Here is a 27,918-nt window from a genome sequence, read left to right on the forward strand (position 1 = left end):
CACAAGGCAAGGTGTTGTGAGACCATGTTATACAAAATGTAATGCCTCAACTCTTAGTGCTCGTCAGGGTGGGGTGGGGGGGGGGGGGGGGGGGGGGGGGTCCCCAGTTAAAATGTGATTATTTTGGGGGTCGCGGACTGAAAAGGTTGAGAACCACTGCTCTAGTGTACCCCGGACTCACTGTTCCTGGAGCGGGTTCTGGTGGGCTGCTGCAGACTCTGAGCTCTGAGAGCAGCCAGGATCCTCTGGGCCGACTGGGACAAAGGACCAGAGTACAAGCTGCTGCCAGAGCTATCCATCTCTCCACCTCCTCCTTTCTACACCTCTGCCCTGCCTGATGATCTGCCACTCCTACTGTTGTTACTCTGCCTGACAAGCTACCTCTATACCCTTCACATCAGCGTCCTAAACAAGACAGGGGAGAAACCAGTGTTACTTCGGCAAATTCCAGAGGGTTAAACTCTTACTTACAGTATGAAGGTTGAGCCCTTTTACAGATCAAATCCAGAGCCTCTTCTACAGTAAGATTACTCTAGTTGTTCAGATTATAATTATCTGTAAATATATTCCAATAAACTCTTTCAAAACCTGAAAATTAAAAAGGGACAAAAAGCCAAAATAAATAAACAGAGGGGGAGATAACACAGGGGGATAAAAAGATTGCGTTAAAATTTTATTACATTTATAAAACAGACAAACGGAAACCAATTTCAGAAAAATGTTAAGAGATCATTTAAAACCACTCCCCATACTCCTTTGATTAGTTGTAAAACATTTCTTTTGAAATAAACAAAAACCTGCTAGTAGCAGAACAAACAACTCTACAACATTTTATTTCAGTGGCAGGCTGGCAGCAGATGCCATTATATAGACAGTTCTTTGATAAGAATCAGTCAACTCAAGATCCTCCCAAGTTGTCATGCTGGCCAAGGTTTCAGTTTAAAAAGGCTTCGGTTGAGATCCGTAGACTTAACCCACGCTTTGAATTGTTCCACAGAGGCTCAAAAAGCCTCTGAACCCCAACTGCAGGGTTGGGTTGTTGAATAATTGATTCATTTCAAACTTAGTTTGTAGTGCTGCATTGAGTTCAACTCTTTGGATGGCATTTTGTTATTGCCACTCTCCCTTGGAGGCCGTTTTGCTCTCCTGGTCTTCCACCACTCTCTGTAGCAGCAGGGGGTCCAGATGGAAGTAGACGTACAGTTCCCTCTCTCTCCTGAGGAGGACGCTGCGCTCCAGCTGGGAACGCTTGGCCTTGACATCATCAGTAATGTTCTGCATCAGATGGTGCAGGGTCTTTAGTTGGGACTCAACCTCCACCAACTTCCCTGACAACTCCTAGGGAGGAGAGACAGCAGCAAGGACACAGAGAGGAAAGAGATTGTGTAAGTGAGCTTGTAACAACTAGGCTATATTGTACACAGTAAAAAGATACACACACGTTAAGACTAGAGCACTGTTCCTCAGCGTCTAATGGACATTGTGAGTGCAGACAATGGAAGCAAAGTATTAGGACCCATTTCTATACGCTCAGAAGAATTAAACTAACACTGAGGATTTTACAGTATAGATTGAGGTCCCAGAAATACAAAATAAAATATTTCAAAAGAGTATGACATGCATAATGCATTTCAAACTAAGGGTCCTTGGAACGAATGACTTTGAGAATCACTGACTGTATTAGTAATCTAGAGTACAATATAAATTCTGCATTGTCATTCAAAAGGTCATAAATCATAGAACATCATAGGTTTTATTTATACAGACGAGAAAGTACAGCATTACACAGCGTTTCTAGATAATATTCACGCCAAACTGAAATGAAATCTGGAGGGAGAAAATATCGTTAGTAGGAGTTCTCATCTTCAGTTAACCTGAAATGAAAGCTCTCTCATGATAAAATAGAAAAATAACACAAGGAATTTTATTGATGGAATTACTTAAATAAATAACTACTTGAAGAAGTTTATCATGCAGTGTTTTAATAAAACCAACGTGTTTTCTTACAAAATGGTCGTCATGAGAATAGTTGTGAGACCGTAAAATGTCAAGTTAAATTAATTTATATAGCACATTTCATATAACAGCCCAGACTCAGGGAAATTGTGCAATAGAAAAGGAAATAAAAAAAAAACACCAGTAGTGCTACCAGCTTCCCTCACCAACAGTGGCTTGAATAGAAGTAAAACTCACATTCTATCCTGCACACACTTTATATGCGCTGTGGAACTGGAGGCGGCAGCGGCGAGTTAGAGAAGGAGTAAAGAAGACTGTACAGTACCTGTGCGTTGGGGCAGAGCTCCTGGTCTGTAAGGGCCGCGGGACGTACCTGCGGCGCTAAGACCAGCTGCTGGAGCTCCGTGTGCGTGGCACTGTGGAGCATCTTGTAGTCACTGGAGAGGCGGGCACCCGTGTAGCTCAGCTGGCGCAATGCCCCTGCCAGCGCCTCGCGGGTTGACCGGAGGTCGGAGGCCAGGCTGCGGGCAGCCTGGTCCAAGGCCTCGTAGGTGTGGAAGTGGTCCGCTCGACCAGCACCTGAGTTGGACTTGTACGCCTCTAGGATCTGGAGCAGCCTGAGTGAGAAGGAGGAAGACTTGAATTCAAACCGGTGATATGGGTCAATGTGTGTTACACAAGTCAATGGCAGCCTTTTAGAGCCGAAATGAGCATTTTCTTGACTAGAATTTATCAATAATAATTCATGAAATAAGGTGTATCCAAATTCAAAATTCAGACGTCGATTTGTTTTTGTTAATATATATATTTTTCGTTAATTTTATTAAATCAACTACAATTTCTAATAATGAAGTTAACTTCACATAAATAAAGTACATTGGACATTTGTGTTTGTTGGCAAGATTGCTACAGTAGCTATAATTAGGCCTAGTTTCAGAAGTCGGACAATCTTTTATGTCTAGCATGTAAGTTATTCAGATATATGGCATTCTAGAAATCAAAGGTGGGCATAACTTTGGGTGCTGTTGAACATACATTTGTCCAACAATAATTTTCTACCTTATGCCCATGTTAAATAAACAAGAATTACGATATAATTTGGATAAGAAAAGACTCCCATGATCCCTGCAGGAAAGCAGATGTGCAGTTACTGTCAGGTTACTGCAGTCAAAACCCAAACAGTATGGCTTATTTATGCTTTACCGTACAATAACCCATCTTCGAGCTCATAAGGCACTGCATCATGTATGTAGAAAAATCAGGCTTATGGCCAGCTCAGTGGCCTTGTGGATTGAGTGTCCTTCCTGAGAGAAGCGTGCCTGATCTTCAACCTCACAAGATCTTCATGTCTCCACCCTTTTGTGTTCCCGTTACTGGCTTCCAGTTGCTGCCCGCACCCAGTACAAAACACTCTGTGCTGGTATAACGCCTGGGGGTTCGAATCCCGGGCGTTACACGGGCACTGCCACAGTTACAACTCCATCCTGGGTAAACACTGGACTCACTCTCAATTTTCCTGCAGTCTGTCTGAACACTCGCCTCTTCAGACTACACCTCACCCCCTACCCACTTCACTCTTCTTGTAATCTTGTATCCCTTCTTGTCACCTTTTGATAGATGGTAGTTTTTAAATGCAGCCAGATATACTGTAAGTCACTTGCTCTGATCTTTTGATACTTACATTCGTTTTTCTTGATCACGAATGTTAAGAAAGTTATTCAGATAGTTGTTTGGACAGTGGTATCCTAGTTTCTTGACTGCGTGACTATTCACTTTGTTGTTTGTTAACTGGATTTTATGCATAATCTGCTTATTCTGATCTCACACTTTTAAGTCGCTAAATACCTAAATTGTTAATTTACCATGCACTTCAGAGGGCTACATAACACACAGCCGCCATGCTCTCCATACCTGCTGAAGGCGGTGTCCTTGGAGCTGATAATGGGACTTGGTTTGGGGTTGATGGCCAGGTCAGGGTGGGCCATGGCCTCCATCCTGAGGGCTGCCTCCTCGCCTGACTTCACCAGCCTGCAGCGCACATTTTCCAGCCACTCCAGCAGCGTCTTCCAATTCCTCAGCTCCATCTCCAGGGCCAGGAGCAGCAGGTCGAAGGAGGACTTCTGACGGAGAAGGTAGTCACGCACCTGAGTAGAAAGATTGTAGAAAGAATGACATGGATGGATAACAGTAGGATAGACAATAATCGTAAACAGGAAGGCGACACCGTTGTAGATTTTGAGGAAATAATAAAAAATATAGCATGGTCCTATGGATCAAAACTATCAAAATGGAATCTTTATTTAAAAACTAATTTTAATCTAAACAGCAGTCACGCTAAAAGATAACTGCAGTTCAGTAACGTTTACTTTCCAGACTGTCATAGATGTTATGGCTAACAGAACTGATTTCAAATAGTCGCCCCACTGGCATGGCTAACTAACCTGGTCCTGTTTGGAGGTGTAGTAGTCCTGCCTGGCCAGCTGCAGAGCCAGATCACCCCTCACCACAGGCATGTTGATCAGCCTGGCAGCCTCCCTCAGAGCGACGGGCACTGGGCCGTGAAGCAGGGCCTCGATCTCTGCCTCCACAGCCTGAAGCTCCCTCCTGGACACTGTCTCACGCACTTGTAGAGATGAGGGAGTGGAAACACTCTGATAGATTTAAAACACAAAGCAGAAGGACGGAGTAAGTAGGAAAATATGAACTCAAAATAATTGCTTTTTAAAATAAATTTAAAACAATCCGTTAGTGTTAAAAAAAACTCTTAATAAACTAGCCTATATTATAGGTGAATAGTCACTCGTCACCAATTTCTAATTCCAACTCGGTATGGTAATAATATACAAGTACAACGTAGAGCAGAGCAGATAAACCATGATGACTGTACTTCTTTACCTTGGCAAGAGAGCGCTTTGCAGACAGCCAGTCTATTGCAGTCTTGATGCTGTTCTCCTGTGCCTTGGCCTTCAGCAGCTGGTGTTGAGCCACAAGATGAGACCACTGAAGCATGGCCATCTCCTTCCTCCTCCGGTCCACCGCTCTCTGCCCTTCCTTCTGCAGCTGTTCCTCCTCATCATCATCTTCCTCCTCCACTCCACAGGAGCTGAGATCTAGGACCTGAAAGCGTTCGGGGGAGGAGTTCGAGACAATATCGGAGATTCCCTCAAAGAACTGCTTCTGGGTGAAAGCAGTGAGGGTTTTGGTGTTGAGCTCTTCCTGTTGCAAGTAGGGCTCTGGGGAGAGCCGGGAAAGGAGGACCAGGGTAGTTTGGGGCCTGGAGGGGTTCAATGGGGCCACTGTTTCGCCATTTCCCCCTTCCTGGACTTTCGAGTCTGGTTCGACAAGGAGGTGCAAACCCAAGGTGTTCAACTCACCTACTAGGGATTCTAATGAGGCATTGTTGCCAGCGTTTTCAGCTCCAATTGCAGCATTGGCCTCTTTTAGTTTGCAGGAGGAACTCTCCTGCTCAGCAGCCAGACGCAAGTTAACATCAGAGCGAGTGGTGCCCAAAACCTGCAGCTTGTTATAACGATGTTGTTTCAACTCCTTCTCGTTGCGAAGGGCCTGAAGCTCTGCCTCCAAGTCCTCTGTGCTCACATCACCCTCCTCCACAAAGGAGGAGAAGGAGTTGGATGAAGGTCCCAAGATGTTTCCACTGTTGCCGTCTGAAGGTCCAATGGTCTTAAGGACCTTGCTCAGGGCAGTGTTATCCAGAAGGGGCTTTCCAGACTTCCGTAGCTCCTGGAAGGCACCCGCCTCCTCCACAGTGATGACATTACTTGGATTGAGGGTGCGGCAGACAAAGCGCATGAAGTGCAGGTTCTCCGGGGCACAGTCGAACAGCCAGTCAAACTCTGAGCCCTTCAGAGATGCTGCACCGGGGTAACCGAGGCAACCAATTGCCTCCACAAACTGGGCACCATTCAGCATGGTGGTGGCGGTTCGAGACTGCTAGCTATTGTGTCACACCGGTTGTACAGTGAGGATTAAGGAAGATTATAGAGAAGCAGTGGAAGTGGTACTGAGGATGACGTAGAGAGAGTACAGTATCAGTCATCTTATAAAACAAAACAAATAGGAGCAAAACAAGATTTGTATTTGTAACATTTCATACAAGCACAAAAGAGTAGATTTTAGTTTCACTTCCTTGTAGCTTCAATAACATAACATCAACAGCAATAAAACAGGAAAAGATTAAGAATATGATATTGAGAAAGAGTACATTCATCATAGCACACTGAGGTGAAGATGCTGTGCATGGTTCCTAATATTTATATATAATAGGCCACTCTGTCTAATCAGTACTTTTACTTTCGGTACTTTTAAGTACATTTTCATACCAATACATTTGTACTTTTACAGGTTTTACTCAAGTACATTTTTAATTCCGGACTTTTACTTGTAACAGTATTTCTACATTGGAATATTGATAGTTTTACTCAAGTAAAACATGTGAGTACTTTTTCCACCAATGCCCTAGACAGAGCATTGGTTCACAAAGTGGATTCCAGGGACTCCGTGGGTTCCTTTAGGGGGGTCTAAATTGACCCATACAAGTCTGTAACTTTGACAGACAGTGTGTATAAAATGGAACCAAATAAACCCCATTTGTACACTCTCAAGAGTTAAGGGGAGGCCTTGAAATGTAGAAGTTTGAGAACCACTGCCCTAGAGGCTGCCTAACGTGACGACGCTGACCATTTTGGTTAGCATTATGGGCTACATTAGCAACATCACATTTAGCTAACATAACGTCGCCTGCCTAAGTTTTCACATGACGACCTCAGCTCCCGTTAACTGCAAACAGTGAGTGAGTGAGTATGTTTGTATTTATCTTACCAACAACAAGAAGAGGCGAAGAAAGAACTATTTTGGAGCAGTATATGTCGTTGACGTCGGCCTGTTTTGAATGTCAATGAAACGCCCGCGCTGCAAACGAAATAAACGACGTTTCACGTTCTGTCACTTATTTCGTCATGCGTCACAACGCTCAACTTCCTCAACCAATCACATCACATCTAGAGGCTGTCAGCGGTGCGTGATTACGGGTCCAACTGGGAAAGATGGATAACCACGCCCCGGACTCATTTTTGAAGCTTGTGATTGGCTGAACCGGACGTAGGGAGCGCTCCGTTGTAGTCACTTGGACCGCGCGAGGTGCACCAAAACCCAATTATCATGGCGTTTATCGTGCGCTTGCCCAAATATAACGATTGCATTCACCACGGCTTCGTAACTCGCGCGGCGCTCCGCCGGCCGCGCGGCCCTGGCCCGCTCTTCGCGGCCACTCGCGCCTGCGGCGCTCGGGGGCGAAGAGCAGGACCAAGGTCCGCTGGCCTTCGCGCCGCTTGCAGTGTCGTGGACAATAACTGTGAAAACGAGCGCTCTATGCCGTTTCCATCCATCTTTCCCAGTTGGATCCGTAATCACGCGTCAGCGGTCCGTTATCGGTGGAAAAAGTACTCACATCATGTTTTACTTGAGTGAAAGTATGCAATGTAGAAGTAGCCTACTCTGACTGACTGTTACAGTTTACAACAAGTAATTCAAAATTGACTTGAGTAAAAGTACAAAAGTGTTTGTATTAAAACGTAGAAAGTACTCATATACAGATGACAGAATGTCCCATTTTTTCACAAGTGTTCAAATGTATAAAAATCTACAATGCGTCCCATCCATCACGACACATTGTTGTGAGCTTGTAAATCTGCTATTTTCAAAAGGCCGACATGCTGAAGTGATTTAATTATAATAAATTATCTACAAAGTAGGCTAACTAGTAACTAAAGTTTTCATATAAATGTAGCTCGGAGTAAAAGTACAATATTTGGATCCGAGATGTATAGTGGAGTAGATTAAAAGTATTGAAAATTGGAAATGCTCAAGTAAAGTACAATCTCAAAATTGTGCTCAAGTACACTACTTGACTTGAGTAAAAGTACTTATTACTTTACATCACTGGAGGTTGGACCTCTCAAGCCCCTCCTCTCCACCCACGCTTTCCCTTTTGTTGATTTCTCTGAGCGCCGGTCAGTCCTCTATTCGTATGGAGAACGGCGACTGGTAAGTAATCTAATTTGATTCTTTGCGCTTACACATAGAGAATTAACTTTGATAACTTTAGATAGATAGCATATGTCTTGGTTGATGATCTGGTACAATGAATCTGCCCTCAAAAGGCGTTAGCTGTGCTGGCCAAGTGGTTAAGTTAAAAATATCCATAACGTTTGCACACATGTGTATTGCCCATGCACATCTGTTTTGCTATTGGAGTAGTAGACTACTAGACTAGACTAGATTAGAAACTTCTTGTAATTCAATTTCAATTCAAAGGAGCTTTATTGGCATGGGAAAATATACTTTTACATTGCCAATTAAAGCATTGTGTCACAAGTAAAATAAAAACAGTTGAAAATGGGGAACATATACCCAGTTGGAGGGGTACCGTACAGCATTGTGTAAACGCTAAACAGAGCTTGCTGTGTGTGTGTGTGTGTGTGTGTGTGTGTGTGTGTGTGTGTGTGTGTGTGTGTGTGTGTGCGTGCGTGCGTGCGTGCGTGCGTGTGTGTATCTGTCTGTCTGTCTGTCTGTCTGTCTGTCTGTTTGTTTGTCTAATGTGACATACTGTCTGTAACCAACCACAAACCCTGCTATTGCTATTTCCACACTAAACAGACCACACTGGCTGTACATTCCATTTCTCCCCCCAAAAACATCCCCAAGGCTGAACTCACTGTCTCACCCTCTCGATGTACATCCCCTAGTCCTCATTAAAATTGCAGGGTTGGATTGAAAGTTCAGTCTTTTACAGATGTTTGTGATCATGTGTAATTATATGATGATCTCAGTGAGTGAATGCATTGACTTTTGACAAGACCTGATAGTGGTGGAGAGGGGCATGGTCGGTAGCGCTGTCGCCTCACAGCTAGAAGGTCCTGGGTTACCCGCTGGGGGGCATGTTCCCTCCTCCGCGTCATCAGCACCCACACCCTAGGTGGGGTTGGCAAAAGGGCCTTTCTGTGTGGAGTTTGCATGTTCTCCCTGTCTCTCCTAGGGTAGATAACCTCACAAAAACATGCAGTAAGTCTCTATAATGCCTCCCCCTGGCTAGCCGGGGCACCTGATGGAAGGGAAAGGAACTGGTTGGAATAACGTGTTCCTTCCTTCCACACACTACGTCCAACCGGGGAAGCTCCCCCTGTCAGGTGAAAAGAAGCGGCTTGCTCACTCCTCATGCACTGAAGGAAGCATCATTCTGAGCTCAGTTCAGGGCCCTCCACAGGGAAGGAAGCACATTGGTGATTTTCTTCCTATCGCCAAAATAAAAGTCTGGGTTTCCGAGGCTAGTGATGACGTAACTCGGGATGGCTTGCGAGGCTAGGAGAGCAGAGCCCAGGATTACAGCTTAGGCAATTGGCACTGGGTGAAAAAATGGGTTACAAAAATCGTGGGATAAAAATTATTAGAAAAGAAAAAGACATGATGGTGGTGACATATGGTGCTCTGGAATAATTTCTTATATTAACTGTTAGGTAAGGTACTATTGGGCTGTCTATCATGCTCACCCTTGACCTTGTTATTTGTCTGAACTTCTGCTGCTATCTGAATATTATAGAATCGAGCGGCCATGGCAAGCAGGCCTGGTATTTAATGTTTTGAGTACAGCATTGTCTACTCCTAGTCCTATGACACTCTCCCCATATTAAGTACTATGTACTCGACCACCAACCTGAGTGTTTAATGTATTGTACTTCTCCCATGAGCTCATCTAAACTCATCTTAGAAACACAAACTGGCTCTGACTCAGTTTGCCTCAACATCCTGTGTGATCCAGAATTCCTCTGCAGCGCTGCCTGTCAGTAACTGACTAACTTCCATAACATCTCTTGCAGCTGTCCAAAACAAAGAACCATGGTCCAAGCTAAGACGTGGATTCTGACCAAGCACTTTGAGGGCTTCCCCAAGAACAGTGACTTTGAACTGAAACTGGAGCAGCTCCCTGAGCCAAAAGATGGAGGTAAAAATTCAATACTATGCCAGAGGCTAATACCTTTCTGGTGTTCAGTTTAGAACACTGGCAACTTTGTTGTACTTTGTACTTACTTTATAACTTTAGTGTAAGGTCAGATAAATCTATTGGTCTACAGTGGGGGAAGTTCTGGTGTCATAGCAACAGCTGTAAGCATGAAACAAATACTGTACTGTAGGTAGAGAGGTACGAATAAGATAATAACATAAAATAAATAGACTTTGACTAGAGTCTGACACTACACATCTACACATGTTCTGACTGAGTTAACATGTATATTCTATAGATATATAAGTATAAATGTTCTCTAATCTATCACCAGTTAATACATAAATATACATCTATAGCTATAGAGTATATTATATATTTTTTTATATATATATTTATATACTGTATGTACTATGTACAGACTGAAAATATGTACAGTTGGATTCAACAATGTCTGGATAATATCCGTATCATACACCTATGAAATTCCCACAGTATCCTGATGGACCTATTTTTTACTTTTGTATGTGTAAATACTAAGTGACGCATCTGTTCTTTTTGCAGAGGTGCTTTTGGAAGCCACTTTTCTCACTGTGGATCCATACATGAGGTTAGTTGGAAATATTTTCATCTACCTTTCATGCATCTAGAAGAGATAAAAGAGCACAAAACAACTCTTATAATTATCCTTTTAGCCAGTAAATTGAAATGTAATGTGTTGTACCTTTAGAGGTTCTGTGATCATTGCATTGTTTTTCACTGCAGGCCTTTCAGCAGAGTTCGCATGAACGAGGGAGATGTCATGATTGGAACTCAAGTGGCAAAGTAAGACACGCACACACACAAACAGAAAAGGCGGTTTTGTTTACCCTGTGTGACATGCATGTCTGACATTTACTGGAACAGAATATGCACTGCACCTGCTGTTAATTTCCAAGGCCTTTGATGCTCAGTAATTCCGAATAAATACAATGACAGACTTCTTGGCCGTGTGTTCTGAGAGTTCTACCAGATTTATTTCAGTGAGAGGACTTGCAAGAACGCAATCATGTAGAACAAATTACCGCTTGATAATACTTTTCCACAGGCCTCAAAGATGACACAATTGTAAGATCATGCTCACGTCTACGTCTATCGTGCTATCACACTCTACCGACCTGACGACCTTTGCTGCGTGTCACTCCCCATCGCTCTCCCCATTTTTGATAGATTATGTCCTATCAATAAAGGCATAAAAGCCTCAAAATAAGAAAAAGGGAGCTGAGGCTGCTCATTCCGTGTTCCATCTATACATGCCATTTTCACCAATATCTGACTAAGTAAGCAATTTACCCCGAGTGAGAGGACATTATGCTCTGATAATGTCCTGTGTTAGGGTGTTATCGGACGAGGCGAAGCCGAGTCCGATAACACCCTAACACAGGACATTATCAGAGCATAATGTCCGACCCCGAGTGGTAAATAGCTTTTCTACCACTTTTTCCCTTATACATGAAAGAAAACACATAGTTGTAACTTGCAAGGATCTTAAGTTACAATCATTATTGCCTATAAAACTTCCGCGAGACAGCAGATAGTTCCACCAACAACATCTTCTACTCACCAACAGATGGCGCCAACTCCATACTAATCCATGCGTCTAGCTTACAGCTAAGCTAACGTCAGTTAGAAGTACCGTTCCGGCCGTAAATAGAGGCTGTTCGCTTCCAGAAAGGCATAGGTTCAGAGAAAAGGGGCTTTAAAGTTGGCGGATTGCATTGGATCCAAATAAATCGGCGACTATAGCATGCACGTTAGTGAACATAGGACCGTTGCCACGGTCATTTGTTGGTTGGGGGAAAGGTGTTCCGACTACCTCCTGAAGTCCCCGGATGTACACTGAGGCTCATTGATCTCGGACAAGTCCTCACACAACTTTGCGGCAGTAGTTCTCTCATAACCTCCGGAATTTGGCCAATCAGAATCCAGTATTTGAACACGTGACTCGAAAAAGTGGTAGAATTACAGATTAGGGTGTACTAAAATTATCTCAAAGCCGAATATTTTCATGTCGATTGAGGGTAAATCAAATGTTCCTACAGCAATGTTCTATACAGATTAGAATGTTTATGACAGTTAAGAATGATGTTTCATTATTGTTCCTCCTTCCAATTTGCACAGGGTCATCCAGAGTAACAACCCAGCGTTTCCAGTGGGCAGTCATGTTGTTGGTCGGGGTGGCTGGAGGACCCATACAGTGTCCGATGGGACAGACCTGATTCCCATCATGAGTGACTGGCCTCAAGACATCCCTATGTCCCTGGCCCTGGGCACTGTGGGTATGCCAGGGTAAGATAAAAGTTGGGACTGTTTTGCAGTTCCCCCACTACAGGGGTGCAGCACTTAATAAAACGAATTGATTTAATGAATTAACAATCACTTTTAATAGAATTATCTATTTTCGGGAAAGAAATACATTTTCAGTTAACCACCATCCCTATTTTGGACATGTTCTGAGCCTTTAGATCAGCTATTTCCAATATTTTTTTACGGCAATATATGATATTATATATATATATATATATATATTGTGGTGGTTCGTTCGGACACCGCCCGCCAGGTAGGCCCTGCATGTCAAAGAAGCGCACCCTGGATGGGAGAGCGAGCCCTAGCAGACCAACACACTGTGTGGGCCAAGTGATTGACGGGCGTTACCTGCCGGCCCACACGCTTCATCAGGCACAAGCGTATGCACCTGTGGGCCCCACCCAACACAGGGGTGCATAAGTACTGAGCTCGCTCTCCCCTTCAGTCTGTGCTGGGAGTCTCTGACAAGCTGATCATGGGCAGACAGGCGGTAAGAGCCACCATATTTCCCTCTCCACCGCATGTTACTGTGTAAAGTGCATTATAGTAACTAGAAGCTGGGCCGCCCTTCGGGCGGCCCAGCGTCTAGTCGGCGACCTGGCCAACTCGGAACAACGTAAATAGGGAATGAATGCCCCGCCCTTTAATGCAAACCCCATTATACCTGTTGTCATAGGACCCGTTTTGACCATCTGTTTGCCTGTGTCCATTTATGCCCATATATGGAGATATCTGTTATCTGTCTGTCTGTCAGCGTCCATTTTATGTCCATATATGGAGATCACTGCAGATATAGTTCTGGGTCCATTTTATGCCCATATATGCCCATATATGGAGATATCTGTCTATTTGCGTCCATTTCACGCCCATATATGGAGATCTCTGAATCTGTCTGTCTGTGTCCCTTTATGCCCGTATATGGAGATCTTTGTGATTCTGCGTAAATTTTATGCCCATATATGCCATTTGCGTCCATTTTATGCCCATTTATGGAGATCTCTGTATCCGTCTGTCTGTGTGTCTGTCTGTGTCCCTTTATGCCGTATGAGATCTCTGAATCTGTCTGTCTGTGTCCCTTTATCCATTTTATGCCCATATATGGGGGCATTCATTTTATGCCCATATATGGAGAACGCGCGTGCCCGTGGGACGAACAGTTCTCATATGGGGCATTCATTTTATGCCCATATATGGAGAACGCGCGTGCCCGTGGGACGAACGGTTCTCGAGATACGCGGATTACCTACATACATACACACTCACAGAGATTTTTTGTTGACTCATGTGGCGTACGTCTGCCCATATATGCCCATATATGGAGATATCTGTCTATTTGCATCCATTTCACGCCCATATATGGAGATCTCTGAATCTGTCTGTCTGTGTCCCTTTATCCATTTTATGCCCATATATGGGGGCATTCATTTTATGCCCATATATGGAGAACGCGCGTGCCCGTGGGACGGAACGCGCGTGCCCGTGGGACGAACGGTTCTCGGAGATCTCTGAATCTGTCTGTCTGTGTCCCTTTATCCATTTTATGCCCATATATGGGGGCATTCATTTTATGCCCATATATGGAGAACGCGCGTGCCCGTGGGACGGAACGCGCGTGCCCGTGGGACGAACGGTTCTCATATGGGGGCATTCATTTTATGCCCATATGGAGAACGCGCGTGCCCGTGGGACGAACGGTTCTCGAGATACGTGGATTACCTACATACATACACACTCACAGAGATTTTTTGTTGACTCATGTGGCGTACGTGATGTCAGAGCCTTTTATGAAGTGATGTCACAATGAGTCAGAGCTTTCGCCGATTTCCTCAGAAACAGCCTGATGTCAACAATCAACCCCGCATAAGGAGATTCCGAACGTTTCGCGCCGGTTTGGGAAAACCGCGCGTCGGTCATATGGGGGCATTCATTTTATGCCCATATATGGAGAACGCGCGTGCCCGTGGGACGAACAGTTCTCATATGGGGCATTCATTTTATGCCCATATATGGAGAACGCGCGTGCCCGTGGGACGAACGGTTCTCGAGATACGCGGATTACCTACATACATACACACTCACAGAGATTTTTTGTTGACTCATGTGGCGTACGTCTGCCCATATATGCCCATATATGGAGATATCTGTCTATTTGCATCCATTTCACGCCCATATATGGAGATCTCTGAATCTGTCTGTCTGTGTCCCTTTATCCATTTTATGCCCATATATGGGGGCATTCATTTTATGCCCATATATGGAGAACGCGCGTGCCCGTGGGACGGAACGCGCGTGCCCGTGGGACGAACGGTTCTCGGAGATCTCTGAATCTGTCTGTCTGTGTCCCTTTATCCATTTTATGCCCATATATGGGGGCATTCATTTTATGCCCATATATGGAGAACGCGCGTGCCCGTGGGACGAACGGTTCTCATATGGGGGCATTCATTTTATGCCCATATGGAGAACGCGCGTGCCCGTGGGACGAACGGTTCTCGAGATACGTGGATTACCTACATACATACACACTCACAGAGATTTTTTGTTGACTCATGTGGCGTACGTGATGTCAGAGCCTTTTATGAAGTGATGTCACAATGAGTCAGAGCTTTCGCCGATTTCCTCAGAAACAGCCTGATGTCAACAATCAACCCCGCATAAGGAGATTCCGAACGTTTCGCGCCGGTTTGGGAAAACCGCGCGTCGGGTCGGGTCGAGACCCGGCACTGCACTCCGTGCCGTGGCCATATATGGGGGCATTCATTTTATGCCCATATATGGAGAACGCGCGTGCCCGTGGGACGGAACGCGCGTGCCCGTGGGACGAACGGTTCTCGGAGATCTCTGAATCTGTCTGTCTGTGTCCCTTTATCCATTTTATGCCCATATATGGGGGCATTCATTTTATGCCCATATATGGAGAACGCGCGTGCCCGTGGGACGGAACGCGCGTGCCCGTGGGACGAACGGTTCTCATATGGGGGCATTCATTTTATGCCCATATGGAGAACGCGCGTGCCCGTGGGACGAACGGTTCTCGAGATACGTGGATTACCTACATACATACACACTCACAGAGATTTTTTGTTGACTCATGTGGCGTACGTGATGTCAGAGCCTTTTATGAAGTGATGTCACAATGAGTCAGAGCTTTCGCCGATTTCCTCAGAAACAGCCTGATGTCAACAATCAACCCCGCATAAGGAGATTCCGAACGTTTCGCGCCGGTTTGGGAAAACCGCGCGTCGGGTCGGGTCGAGACCCGCGCGTGCCGAATCTGAAGCCGGTGGGACGAACGGTTCTCGAGATACGCGGATTACAAACACACACACACGCAGAGACTTCTCGCATTTATAGATAGATAGATGTTCCTTCTACTCATTACTTCTAGGCATGGACTGGGAGCGGACTGACACTGAGGAGTGTGTACCTGGATCAATGAGGAGCGCAAACCTGACTCACTGTGGAGTGTGTACCTATCACTGGAGAGTGTGTACTCGGCGAGCTGAGGAGAAGGACCTGGAAAAGGAGACCACAGCCTTACCTTCCGGACCCCCAGCGAGCCACCCCTATTCCTATTTTGTTGAGTATATCTCACTTCCCTTAAAACCTTACTAGTATCCGGAAATTCTCTGGCCCCAGGCCCATTATACCCCGTGTTCATTTTATTTAGAAGATAGAGAATTAGACGGATTTGTGTAAAGAGCGGGCACCTACTCACCTATTACCTGTCACCTGTGGAAAAGAACTATACTCACCTATTACCTGTCACCTGTGGAAAAGAACTATACTCACCTATTACCTATGGGAAAGAAATACTTTACCTGTCACCTGTAGAGAGGAACTATACTCACCTAGCGCCTGTGGGGAAGAGAGACTATACAATGGAATTATACTCGCCTGTTTCCTGTGGAGGGAAACCCCTTTAAAGTAACTCTTACCTACCCCCCTGGCCGCCCCACGAAGAGGAGAAACGACAGCCCCGTCCAGAGGGAAAACCTTGTGTTGATTTATTAAAAGACAATTTCAGTTATTCACATTTATGTTGTTCATTCATGCTACGTTGCATTACAATGCTGTTGTAAAATAAGAACTGTTCAATAAATGCCCGAGTTGGCAACACTGTCTTTGCTCTCTTGTGCCTTGGTTTGGGTTCAGTCTCCACACATGGTGTGCAGAATACGGGTACTGAACCTCACCTAGACGCAATATGACAACCACACCGGCCCTAGACGCTCTGTTACAGAGCCAGGCCGAATTACAGCAAGCGGTGACTAAATTAATAGAGAAAATCCAAATTGACCAAAACGTTAATCCCACACGTTCGCCTGGAGAAGTGTTAACGAAACTGTCCCCCGATGATGATATTGAAGCCTTCCTGGAGGTGTTCGAGCGCACCGCTGCCCGGGAACGATGGCCCGTCCCCGACTGGGGCAGCATCATCGCTCCTTTCCTCTCAGGAGAAGCCCAACGTGTGTGCCGTGACCTACCCCTGGCAGAGGCCCGTGAATATAGGCGCCTGAAAGCAGCTATCTTGGCTAGTCAAGGTTATAGTATGCCGGCCCGAGCCCAGCGCTTCCATGGGTGGAACATGCAAGCGGCGCTGCCGCCTCGGCCCCAAATAGCCGCTCTCCTCCGCCTAACTCATGGGTGGCTGACTACGGCCGGTGACCCGCCACTGATTGAGAGAATTGTCATAGACAAATGTATACGTTCCCTGCCGCCTGATGCCCGCCGCTATGCCTCACAGGTGAGCCCAAATTCCGTGGAGGCCCTGGTTGCGCTCCTGGAAAATCACCAAGTGAGTACAGAGATGATGAGGAGCACAAAGTCAGAGATTCCCAGAGGGACGGGGGAGGCACGTTACAACCGGGACCGCTCGCGGCCTCCGGCTACTCCCCTGTCGCCTACTACTACGAGACGAGCCGCCACAGAGCGGACTGCCCGAAGCCAACCGCAGACATCACGCCGGTGCTACGTCTGCGGGAAAGCGGATCATATCGCATGGTCCTGCCCGGACCGAGACCGGGACGTATCCATGCCATCCGCCACCGCCGCCTCCGACGGCCGACGCCCCTGCCTTCACTCCGGGAGCCAGCGGCGGCGCCACTCCAACCTGCCGGTGAGAATTGACGGAGTGGACACCCAGGCTCTTCTCGACTCGGGGAGCGTCGTCACGCTGGTACACGCTGAGCATGCCGGGCGTCCCACCTCCAGCCGTATGCCGGTCAGCTGTGTGCATGGGGATGTGCGCTCCTACCCAACGACGCTGATACGCGTCCAATCCACCAAAGGAGATGTCGAAGTGGAAGCTGGAATTGTACCTAACCTACCGGTCCCACTGCTCATCGGCACGGACTGTGTGCTGTTTGAGAGACATTGGAACCCGGGGGGCAGAGGACCGCCGCGGCCGCGGCGAAGAAGAAAGATCCGGCCGGGCCCCCGTTGGAGGAACTCATTGCCCGCGTGCCCGGTCTTCCGCGCCGACTCAGAGGGACCAGAGAGCGAACCCTCTCCAGACGAGGAGCTGCAGGGAGATGCACCCGAGGCGGAGGAAGCGCCGCGGGGCACCTCGTCAGAAGAGCCAGAGCCGGTGGCGTGGCCTGACTTCCCCGAAGAGGAGGATGAGAGCTCTCCGCTCAGAGGGGACTTCGCCACACAACAGTGGAACGATCCGAACCTGGAAAATGCTCGGAGGAACGTCAGCGCGATTGATGGGAAACTATGTGAAGGGGTGAGTGAATTAATTTCCCCCTATTTCTTTGTGCGGAGGGATTTACTGTATAGAGGGTGGCGGAACAACACTGGGGACGTGATAGAACAGCTGCTCGTGCCAAAAGAATATGTCACCAGAGTATTGTATTTGGCCCACACGCACCAGCTGGGGGCGCACCTGGGCGTGAAGAAAACCACCGATCGCATCAATGCACGGTTTTATTGGCCAGGCATAAAACGAGCAGTAGAGGACTTCTGCAAAGGCTGCGGTGTATGCCAGCTCACCGCACCCCGTCCTTTCCAACGTAACCCTCTCATACCTATGCCTATCATTTCCACCCCATTCAGCCGCATTGGTATGGATATAGTCGGCCCCCTCCCCAAATCGGCTCGGGGACACAAATATATATTGGTAATACTAGACTATGCAACTCGGTACCCCGAGGCAATACCCCTGAGAGCCGCTACAGCCAGAGCAGTGGCGCACGAGCTCTTCATGCTATTCAGCCGGGTCGGAATAGCCGATGCCATTTTATCGGATCAAGGCACATGTTTCATGTCTCGCGTCATCACCGAACTCTATAAATGGCTTAAAATAGATAAAATAAAGACCTCTATCTTTCACCCGCAATCGGACGGATTAGTGGAACGCTTTAATAAAAGTTTAAAGCAGATGTTAAAAAAGTTGATAGATATAGATGGCAAAGATTGGGATCGCTTGATTCCGCTGGTGTTGTTCGCCATACGGGAGGTGCCTCAAGCGTCTACGGGGTACTCCCCGTTTGAATTGCTATATGGACGGCAGCCACGGGGGCTGTTGGATATAGCAAAGGAAACCTGGGAAAGCCAACCTTCCCCACATCGTTCTGTCATTGACCATGTTGAACAATTACAGGAGAGAGCCAAGAAGATCTGGCCGCTCGTTCGTGAACACATGGAACAAGCGCAGCGCGCCCAGTGCAGGGTGTACAACCGAGGCGCCACGCTGCGGAGCTTTGAGGTGGGCGAAAAAGTGCTGGTGCTCATTCCCACGAGCGAATGTAAATTTCTCGCAAAATGGCAAGGGCCATACGAAATTATGGAGAAACTGGGCCCGGTCAACTACCGCGTGCGCCAAATAGGGCGGCGGAAAACTATGCAAATTTACCATATTAATCTGCTGAAAAAGTGGCACGTTGTGCCTCCTGTCGCTCTCCCGGCCCTACTAACCACTCTCTCCTCTCAGAACCCGCCTCCAGTCCCTATTGGAGAGGAACTGTCCCCAGCTCAGGCGCAAGATATACGTGAGCTTCTGAGCAGGAATGCGGACCGGTTCTCAGAACTGCCGGGCCGTACCCACGCTATTGCGCACGACATCCAAACAACCCCGGGGAAAATAGTGAGACAACGTCCGTACCGTATCCCAGAGGCCCGGCGAGGAGCCGTAAAAGAGGAGGTAACAAATATGCTACAACTGGGAATTATAGAGGAGTCACACAGTGCCTGGTCGAGTCCCATTGTGCTGGTCCCCAAGCCGGACGGCACAATCCGGTTCTGCAATGATTTCCGTAAATTAAATGAGATTTCAAATTTTGATGCTTACCCCATGCCCCGGGTAGATGAATTAATCGAGCGGCTGGGCCCCGCTCGATTTGTAAGCACCCTCGATTTGACAAAAGGCTATTGGCAAGTGCCCCTTACAAAAGAAACCAAAGAGAAAACAGCCTTCTCTACCCCTGAAGGGCTGTTCCAATATACTGTCTTACCGTTCGGGGTACACGGTGCCCCCGCAACATTTCAGAGACTCATGGACCGAGTATTAAGGCCCCATCATCTCTATGCCGCCGCATATTTAGATGACATTGTGATCCACAGCAGCACCTGGGAGAATCACCTCCATCACATCGAAGCAGTCCTGGGAGCTCTCCGACGAGCGGGTCTGACCGCCAACGCCAAGAAGTGCCGAATAGGTCTGTATGAGGCCGAATATTTGGGTTTCACTATTGGGCGCGGGTGCGTAAAACCCCAATTACGCAAAGTGGAGCGTATACGCGAATGGCCCAAACCCGTCAGCAAGAAGCAGTTAAAGTCATTCTTGGGAATCATGTCCTACTATAACAAGTTCATAAATAACTATGCTACCCTTGCAGCTCCCTTGTACGAGATGACCCGACAAAGTCGGCCCAATATGCTGCGCTGGACAGAGGAGACCGAGGCCGTGTTCCGAGGCCTCAAACTGAAGCTCTGCGATGAGCCGGTCCTAAAAACCCCGGACTTCGGTAAGAATTTTTTACTCCACACCGACGCCTCGAACACAGGCCTCGGGGCCGTGCTCTCGCAAGTCATTGATGACGAAGAGCACCCAATAGTCTTCATTAGCAGAAAGCTCTTAAAGCATGAACTTAATTATGCAACGATAGAGAAAGAGGCTCTTGCTATTAAGTGGGCCATACCCCACCTACGCTATTATTTGTGGGGAAGGCGTTTCACTCTCATAACGGACCACGCACCATTGAAATGGATGGCTAAAAGTAAGGACACTAATAAGAGAATAACACGTTGGTTTCTGGAGTTGCAGGATTACAACTTTGAGGTGGAGCATAAACCAGGGAAGGATATTCCCCATGCCGATGCCCTGTCCAGGCTCTATGAGGAAGAGCGGCAAGTTTGCGAACCAGTAGCAAACTTAAGGGGGGGGATGTGTGGTGGTTCGTTCGGACACCGCCCGCCAGGTAGGCCCTGCATGTCAAAGAAGCGCACCCTGGATGGGAGAGCGAGCCCTAGCAGACCAACACACTGTGTGGGCCAAGTGATTGACGGGCGTTACCTGCCGGCCCACACGCTTCATCAGGCACAAGCGTATGCACCTGTGGGCCCCACCCAACACAGGGGTGCATAAGTACTGAGCTCGCTCTCCCCTTCAGTCTGTGCTGGGAGTCTCTGACAAGCTGATCATGGGCAGACAGGCGGTAAGAGCCACCATATTTCCCTCTCCAAAGCATGTTACTGTGTAAAGTGCATTATAGTAATGTTCCTTCTACTCATTACTTCTAGGCATGGACTGGGAGCGGACTGACACTGAGGAGTGTGTACCTGGATCAATGAGGAGCGCAAACCTGACTCACTGTGGAGTGTGTACCTATCACTGGAGAGTGTGTACTCGGCGAGCTGAGGAGAAGGACCTGGAAAAGGAGACCACAGCCTTACCTTCCGGACCCCCAGCGAGCCACCCCTATTCCTATTTTGTTGAGTATATCTCACTTCCCTTAAAACCTTACTAGTATCCAGAAATTCTCTGGCCCCAGGCCCATTATACCCCGTGTTCATTTTATTTAGAAGATAGAGAATTAGACGGATTTGTGTAAAGAGCGGGCACCTACTCACCTATTACCTGTCACCTGTGGAAAAGAACTATACTCACCTATTACCTGTCGCCTGTGGAAAAGAACTATACTCACCTATTACCTATGGGAAAGAAATACTTTACCTGTCACCTGTAGAGAGGAACTATACTCACCTAGCGCCTGTGGGGAAGAGAGACTATACAATGGAATTATACTCGCCTGTTTCCTGTGGAGGGAAACCCCTTTAAAGTAACTCTTACCTACCCCCCTGGCCGCCCCACGAAGAGGAGAAACGACAGCCCCGTCCAGAGGGAAAACCTTGTGTTGATTTATTAAAAGACAATTTCAGTTATTCACATTTATGTTGTTCATTCATGCTACGTTGCATTACAATGCTGTTGTAAAATAAGAACTGTTCAATAAATGCCCGAGTTGGCAACACTGTCTTTGCTCTCTTGTGCCTTGGTTTGGGTTCAGTCTCCACAATATATATATATATATATATATATATATATATATATATATTAGGGCTTAAGTTCATACTAATCGATTTAGTTTTAGTTTAGTAATTTAGTTTTCAACAAGCAATTACAGTATATCAATACAGGTTAAGGCGAAGCTTGTGTAGGAAGGAAACAAGAACAACTTGAATTCTCACTAGGCTTCATTTAAACAAATCATCTGGAAGTCACTATCAGCTGTTGTTTTGTGTATATGAAGAAGCCGAGTTGCAACGGTAAATTAGTCAGAATCGTGTTGTTGAACAACTTCAATGGTAGTTAAGTTGTTAGGTTGATGTTGTTTTTGGTTTATCTGAACTTTTTCTTTTGACTGGCTGCTGGATGTTTCATCTTCCTCTGACAAAATAAACACCTGGGCTCCAGATGTTTTCCAAAGCAAATTAGTTATCATGTTTTCATGGCCATGGTGCTTTTAGGCCTGGGTGAACACACCCTCTTGGCTCTGAAGAAGCATGCTTTGAGGGCTAGACTTGCAGGAAACAGATGGGTAACTGACTTGCTAACAACCTACGCTACATTTGTAGTTTTTCATTTAACCCATTTAGGCCTAGGATTATTGACTGCTTTAACTATTGAAAAATAGCAGATCTACAAGCTCACAGCGCGGCACCGAGTGCCGCGCTGCGAGCTTGTAGATCTGCTATTTTAGAAAAATCATGATTTTTCTTTGCAAGTCTTTGAATATATCTATTTAAAAGCGAACATTTGTAACTCAAATATTTGCTTCTGGGGGGTCCCTGGGACAACATATTTTGAGATGGGGGTCCGTGGCTAAATACCTGTAATTCTGGGGGTCCTTGACATGAAAAAGTTTGAGAACCACTGATTTAGAGGAAGGATTTAGAAGTCGGGTCAAAGATCGGGTCAAAGATATTCAAAGACTTGCACACATCTTCACGATTTTTCAAAAATAGTAGATCTACAAGCTCGCAGCGCGGCACTCTGTGCCGCGCTGTGAGCTTGTATATCTGCTATTTTTCTAAAGTTAAAGCATACAATAATGGTTAAAGTGGTTAAAAATCTAAGGCGACTCGGGCGCATTCCAGGTATTTGAGAGAAAAACTTGTTGTCAAGTATATTTCATATAAAATGTAATGTCTCTGTCTCTTTCAGTCTAACTGCTCTGTATGGTATAGAGGAGGTGTTGGGGCTCAAGGCCGGGGAGACCCTCCTGGTGAACGCAGCGGCTGGGGCAGTGGGCTCTGTGGTCGGCCAGATCGCCAAGCTGAAGGGCTGCAAGGTGGTGGGCAGCGCAGGCTCCGATGCCAAGGTGGCCTTCCTCAAAGAGCTGGGCTTTGATGAAGCCTTCAACTACAAAAGCGTTGCGTCACTGGACCAGGCCCTGAAAGACGCCTCCTCAGATGGATATGACTGCTACTTTGAGAATGTAATGATTCATAATCGATTACACATACATACGTGCCTCATCCGTCATTACCATTAAACAATCTTGGGATGTATTTGTGTCTCTTATAGGGTTATTAGGAACTTTTTTCCTATTTGAGGGTGTTATAGGGTGGTAATATTTTGAGGGGAATCATCCAACTGATAATCTTTTCCTTGGCGGGCAGGTGGGAGGGCCTTTCTCCAGTGTTGCCTTGCCACAGATGAAGAACTATGGCAGGATAGCCGTGTGTGGAGGCATTTCCTTGTACAATGACACCACGCCACAAACAGGTTTGCTTTTCCCTGCATCTTCTGAGCATGCATCCATGTGTGGCCGTCATTGAAAGACAAATACAATGACTTAGAAATTCTATACATTTCCTGTAGGGAAAGGGAATATTTGCATTTGATGTTATACTTGAGTTTGAAACTAGAGGGAGCCGCTGTTCCGTATTGCAAACATTGGACATACTGTAGGTCATACACTCATCATTTCTCAGAGACTTTACACCTGGCTTCCCGATAATATTTTGGTTTTCATTATAAAACTAGAAAATATTGTTCCTTCGAAACAATTGTGGGCTCGCTTCAAGCCAGAAAATAATGGCTATAAAAGTACACAATGTCAAGATCGCAGGCAGTGCTCTCTTTGACGTTACTGACGTCAAAGATTGGTCCATTTTGTTCCAAAAATGTGTTGTGCAAAAGTTGACCTGCTGGTGGCGCTATAACAGGCCAATGTGAGAAGGGTGGTATCTATTCCTTGACCTATTGGGAATGTGCTTGCAAGATGATTTAGAGGCAGAAGAATAATTTGCATAAAACTGCAATATTCATTGAATTATTAAAAAAGCATGTTTACATTTTAAAGAAATCCGATCTGACAGATCTTTAGATATCGGTCCAAAGTTCACGTAAAAAAAGTTTTGTGCACGTGGAGCGAAAATTCCAGAATAAAAGCGGGTTTACGCGTTTTACAAACTGCTCAAAATGGCGGAAAATCGAAGGGCGGCGGTTACTTAACAATGACACAGATGTCTTCCGCTCGAGTCAAAGCACGCGTGTAAGCAAGTTGCATGACTTCAAACGAAACGAGTCATGACTTATGCCCGTTTGAAGTTTGAAATTTCAAACTCTTCGTATAGCGCCCCCCTTTGGCCGATTGGAATAAAATTGGTTTCAGTGATACTTTGACTAACCCTCTACATCTTTGCCAAATGCCATGAACGTGTAACTTTGCATGTATGATTTAGAGGCCGAAGAATAATTTGCATAAAACCGCAATATACATTGAATTATTAAAAAATGATATTTCACTTTAAAAGAAATCCGCCGAGATAAATCTGACCGTATTGGTCCAAAGTTCATGTAAAAAAAAGTTTCGTGCGCGTAACGAAAAAAAACCAGGAGGAGATAGATTTTTACTGTTTTTCATATAATTCCGAATTGTGGGAGACCTAAAGGTCAGAGGTCAAAAGTTAGAGGGTAAAAGTTGTTCGGCATGAGGAGACGCATAAGTGTATACAGGTTTCATGGCTGTATGTATAACACAGCATGAGCTATACCTGTTCAAAGATCGCACTTTCGAAGGCTTCCTACAGCGCCACCATTTGGCCGATTGCTATAGAAAATAATAGCACACTTCGCCACTGTAAACTGAACACATTGATGTTTTTATTTTCATTTTCTCACTAAGTATGTAGGAGTAGAACGGAACCGAAGTTCCCGTCTACAGTATGCATGATAGATAAATAATGACAAGAACTAAAGTGTGCTCGCCTATAGGCGAGCCCACAATAACAGATCTACAAGCTCAGAACACGTCACAAGTTGATCAGTTCTGAGCTTTTAGATTGTTAAGTGATGAATCAATCAATCCAACCACCCATTCTTTTGTACCCCCTCAGGGCCGTACCCTCACCTCACCATGATCTTCAAGCAGCTGAAGATGGAGGGCTTCATGCAGAGTAGGTGGGAACACAAACACCCTGAGTCCCTCAGAAGGCTGATGGCCTGGGTCAAGGAGGTGAGTTATGAAAAGTACTCTCTCGTTTAATGTTCTACGCTTTTTGTACCCTTTTCTGGTTTTAAGCTAGAGACATTTTGGCCTTCTAGTTGTTTGAATATTGGGCAAACTAGAATACTGTAATCATAATGAGCCTTAACGGAACCTTCAATACATGTTTTGGCCATAATATCAGACGTAAAAAACAATTGTATTTTTCTGTTAATAGCTTTATTTTTATTCTTTGCAAATGTTTACATTTGTGACTTGTGACTGTGGCCATGATGGAGATCTATGGCCACAGTCATGCAATGTGATTATAACTGTGATGTGTGATTGTGTTATGCATATTTCATCCCTCCAGGGTAAAGTGAAGTACAGGGAGCATATTACTGAAGGATTTGAAAACATGCCAGCTGCTTTCATGGGATTGCTACAGGGAGAAAACATTGGCAAGGCCATTGTCAAAGTCTAATCCCAACGAGGATCAAGACACTTTGAACATTTCTCACATGGCCCTCTTCTAGCGCCACCATGAGGCCGATTCTTGCAAAACACATTTTTGGACACTGCTCCTACAATTTTCGCCCTAAAATCACGCAAATCGGTACACAGTATGTCTACACTCATCCCATCAACATGAATCTGTCCCATATAGCGCCACCTCCAGGCCGATTTTTAAAAACACATTTTTGGACACTGCTCCTACAGATTTTGCCCTAAAATCACGAAAATCACTACACAGTATGTCTACACTCATGTCATCAACATGGATCAGGAAGATTTTGGCAAAACACATTTTTGCCCTATTTGTGGAGATAAGTGACCTACGGTCGCTTATCTCCCGATTAGGGAGCCTTACTGGTAGTACTTACTGGAGATTTTGACACCCACATTAACACACATTTAACCACTTAAAGGGGAATACCACTCATTTTTTATATTGAACCATATACCGGTACCTGTTGTGTGGAAATAAGAGCTGTTGTGTGGAAATAAGAAAAAAGTCCCATGTGATCACATGACCCCAACAACCATTTCCAGTTCTAGGCAACACAGGAAGGGGGGGGGGGGGGGGGGGGCTATTATATCATTGCTGTCGGTCAGAAATCTTGTATCTCATTCTCCATATTTCAACTTTTAATTTTTTTTTTGTAGATGAATGCCCAACTTCATCATGCATGTGTGTTAAACCAAAGTAGTGAAAATAACCAATCAACATCTCACAACACATCGCCAAGCGTGGTGACCTTGGCGGCTATTTTCACTATTTTAAAATGTATTTTAAAATAATAAAAGAGGAAGAGTTTTGGACATACAAGGTTTCCACCTGACAGTGACGATATACTTCGTTTTATGATGAATATCAAAAATAGACGATCTATGATCTTACAATGCCTCGCAATGCGTTGTGAGCTTAATTGAAAGTTTGAACTTTGGTTGTTTTCACTTATAACAAAAGCGCAAAATAAGTACATCAGGTAGAAAGTGGGTAAACTCTTAGTACACCAAATAAATAGTATTGTGCGTTTTTTGTTTACTTTAATATTTGTTATACCATGTAATGTTTGTGATATAGTTGCTTGGTTGAAGGTCTACTATCTTAGTTTCTGTACTTTGTAGTTTGTTGCACAATTGTCTTCTCTGCAATATATATGTCAAATATGAAAGTTTACTGAGGCCTTTCTATAATAAATACACATTTAGAACGTTTTTTTACACAACTTTTCCTGTCTGTCTCATGTCATTCAAAGTTCTAACACTTAAATTGTGTCTTGGCCTCTCATCAAGTTAATACTGTATAATAACATTGTGTAGAGCTTAATTCGTATGTGTTTGTGAATTATCATTCTGGGAAAGGGAGAAAACCCTTTTTATGTCAAACATAAAGCATCCAGTGTACTGGCCTCAGATTGCCTACTGGAGGTTTTTGTTTGATCAGGGAAAAAGAGGCTATTTTTATACACTGATTTGAATTTCATAAGGCTGTGTGTGTGGTCTTGTTTCCATGGTTGAGGATGTTGCTGCTGCTACTCTATTGTCAATGAGAATGTGAGATGCATTTGATGAGCTCAAGGGATTGACTGTTCAAATTTAGGAAAACGTTAACCTCAGTTGCAAATGCAATATAGGCCTACTTTTGTTTCTTGTCTATACCCAGGGGGCAAAGGAAGGTGTGCTGCATTTGCCCCGACATAAAAGGTTGTCCACCAGAAATATTATCTATGACCCAGTAGGATCACAACCTATATGGACAACCCGGTCAATTTGTACGGCAAAGTTCCAATATGGCCGCCTCAATATTAGCCCCTATTAGTTTTAATGGGGGGTGAATAGGGAAAATTTTTAAACTGAGGGATATTTCCACGAAACTTCACAGGTTGATCAATGGTATACATATGAACATTTTTTGTATTGCAAGTTTCCATGAAATCCAATATGGCCGCCACAATATGGCCGCCATAATGTAAGGACCCAGAAAATAGGTTTTGCCTCTAACTTCTGAACCAGATGAGCTAGAAACGCAAACTTGGTGTCTATTTCATGGTGTCTGACCATGGGAGACTCAATGGAATAGCTAATTTTATTATTGGGTGTGTCTGGACCTTTATTGTGCATATTTGCAAGATGGTGGACTCCCAAAATAGAGCT

General features: G+C 45.4%; 2 protein-coding genes across 2 annotated transcripts; one reads left to right on the plus strand and one right to left on the minus strand.

Moving 5' to 3' along the window:
• Positions 1-1,110: 1,110 nt before the first annotated feature.
• Positions 1,111-5,886, minus strand: haus3 (HAUS augmin-like complex, subunit 3; the record flags this gene model as incomplete). Its single annotated transcript, XM_080741616.1, has 5 exons — positions 1,111-1,338; positions 2,282-2,573; positions 3,868-4,100; positions 4,398-4,607; positions 4,852-5,886. 5 exons carry the CDS (start codon positions 5,884-5,886, stop codon positions 1,111-1,113), a joined length of 1,998 nt encoding a protein of 665 aa, XP_080597742.1.
• Positions 5,887-7,976: 2,090 nt separating this feature from the next.
• Positions 7,977-26,990, plus strand: LOC308298523 (prostaglandin reductase 1-like). Its single transcript, XM_080742147.1, has 9 exons — positions 7,977-8,019; positions 9,849-9,973; positions 10,538-10,583; positions 10,739-10,798; positions 12,134-12,301; positions 22,989-23,262; positions 23,447-23,552; positions 25,169-25,287; positions 25,631-26,990. The coding sequence occupies exons 1-9, from the start codon at positions 8,003-8,005 to the stop codon at positions 25,739-25,741; spliced, it is 1,026 nt and encodes a 341-aa protein (XP_080598273.1). The 5' UTR covers positions 7,977-8,002; the 3' UTR covers positions 25,742-26,990.
• The last annotated feature ends 928 nt before the right edge of the window (positions 26,991-27,918 follow it).

Source organism: Nannobrachium achirus (assembly GCF_963921795.1).
Source record: "Nannobrachium achirus genome assembly, chromosome: 14".
Taxonomy (NCBI): domain Eukaryota; kingdom Metazoa; phylum Chordata; class Actinopteri; order Myctophiformes; family Myctophidae; genus Nannobrachium; species Nannobrachium achirus.

Bases quoted from the DNA above. Each gene is read 5' to 3' on its own strand.
- LOC308298523 (XM_080742147.1), top strand. The intron at 10,584-10,738 runs GTTAGTTGGAAA...TTTTCACTGCAG, and splicing joins ACTGTGGATCCATACATGAG to GCCTTTCAGCAGAGTTCGCA. The intron at 10,799-12,133 runs GTAAGACACGCA...CAATTTGCACAG, and splicing joins ATTGGAACTCAAGTGGCAAA to GGTCATCCAGAGTAACAACC.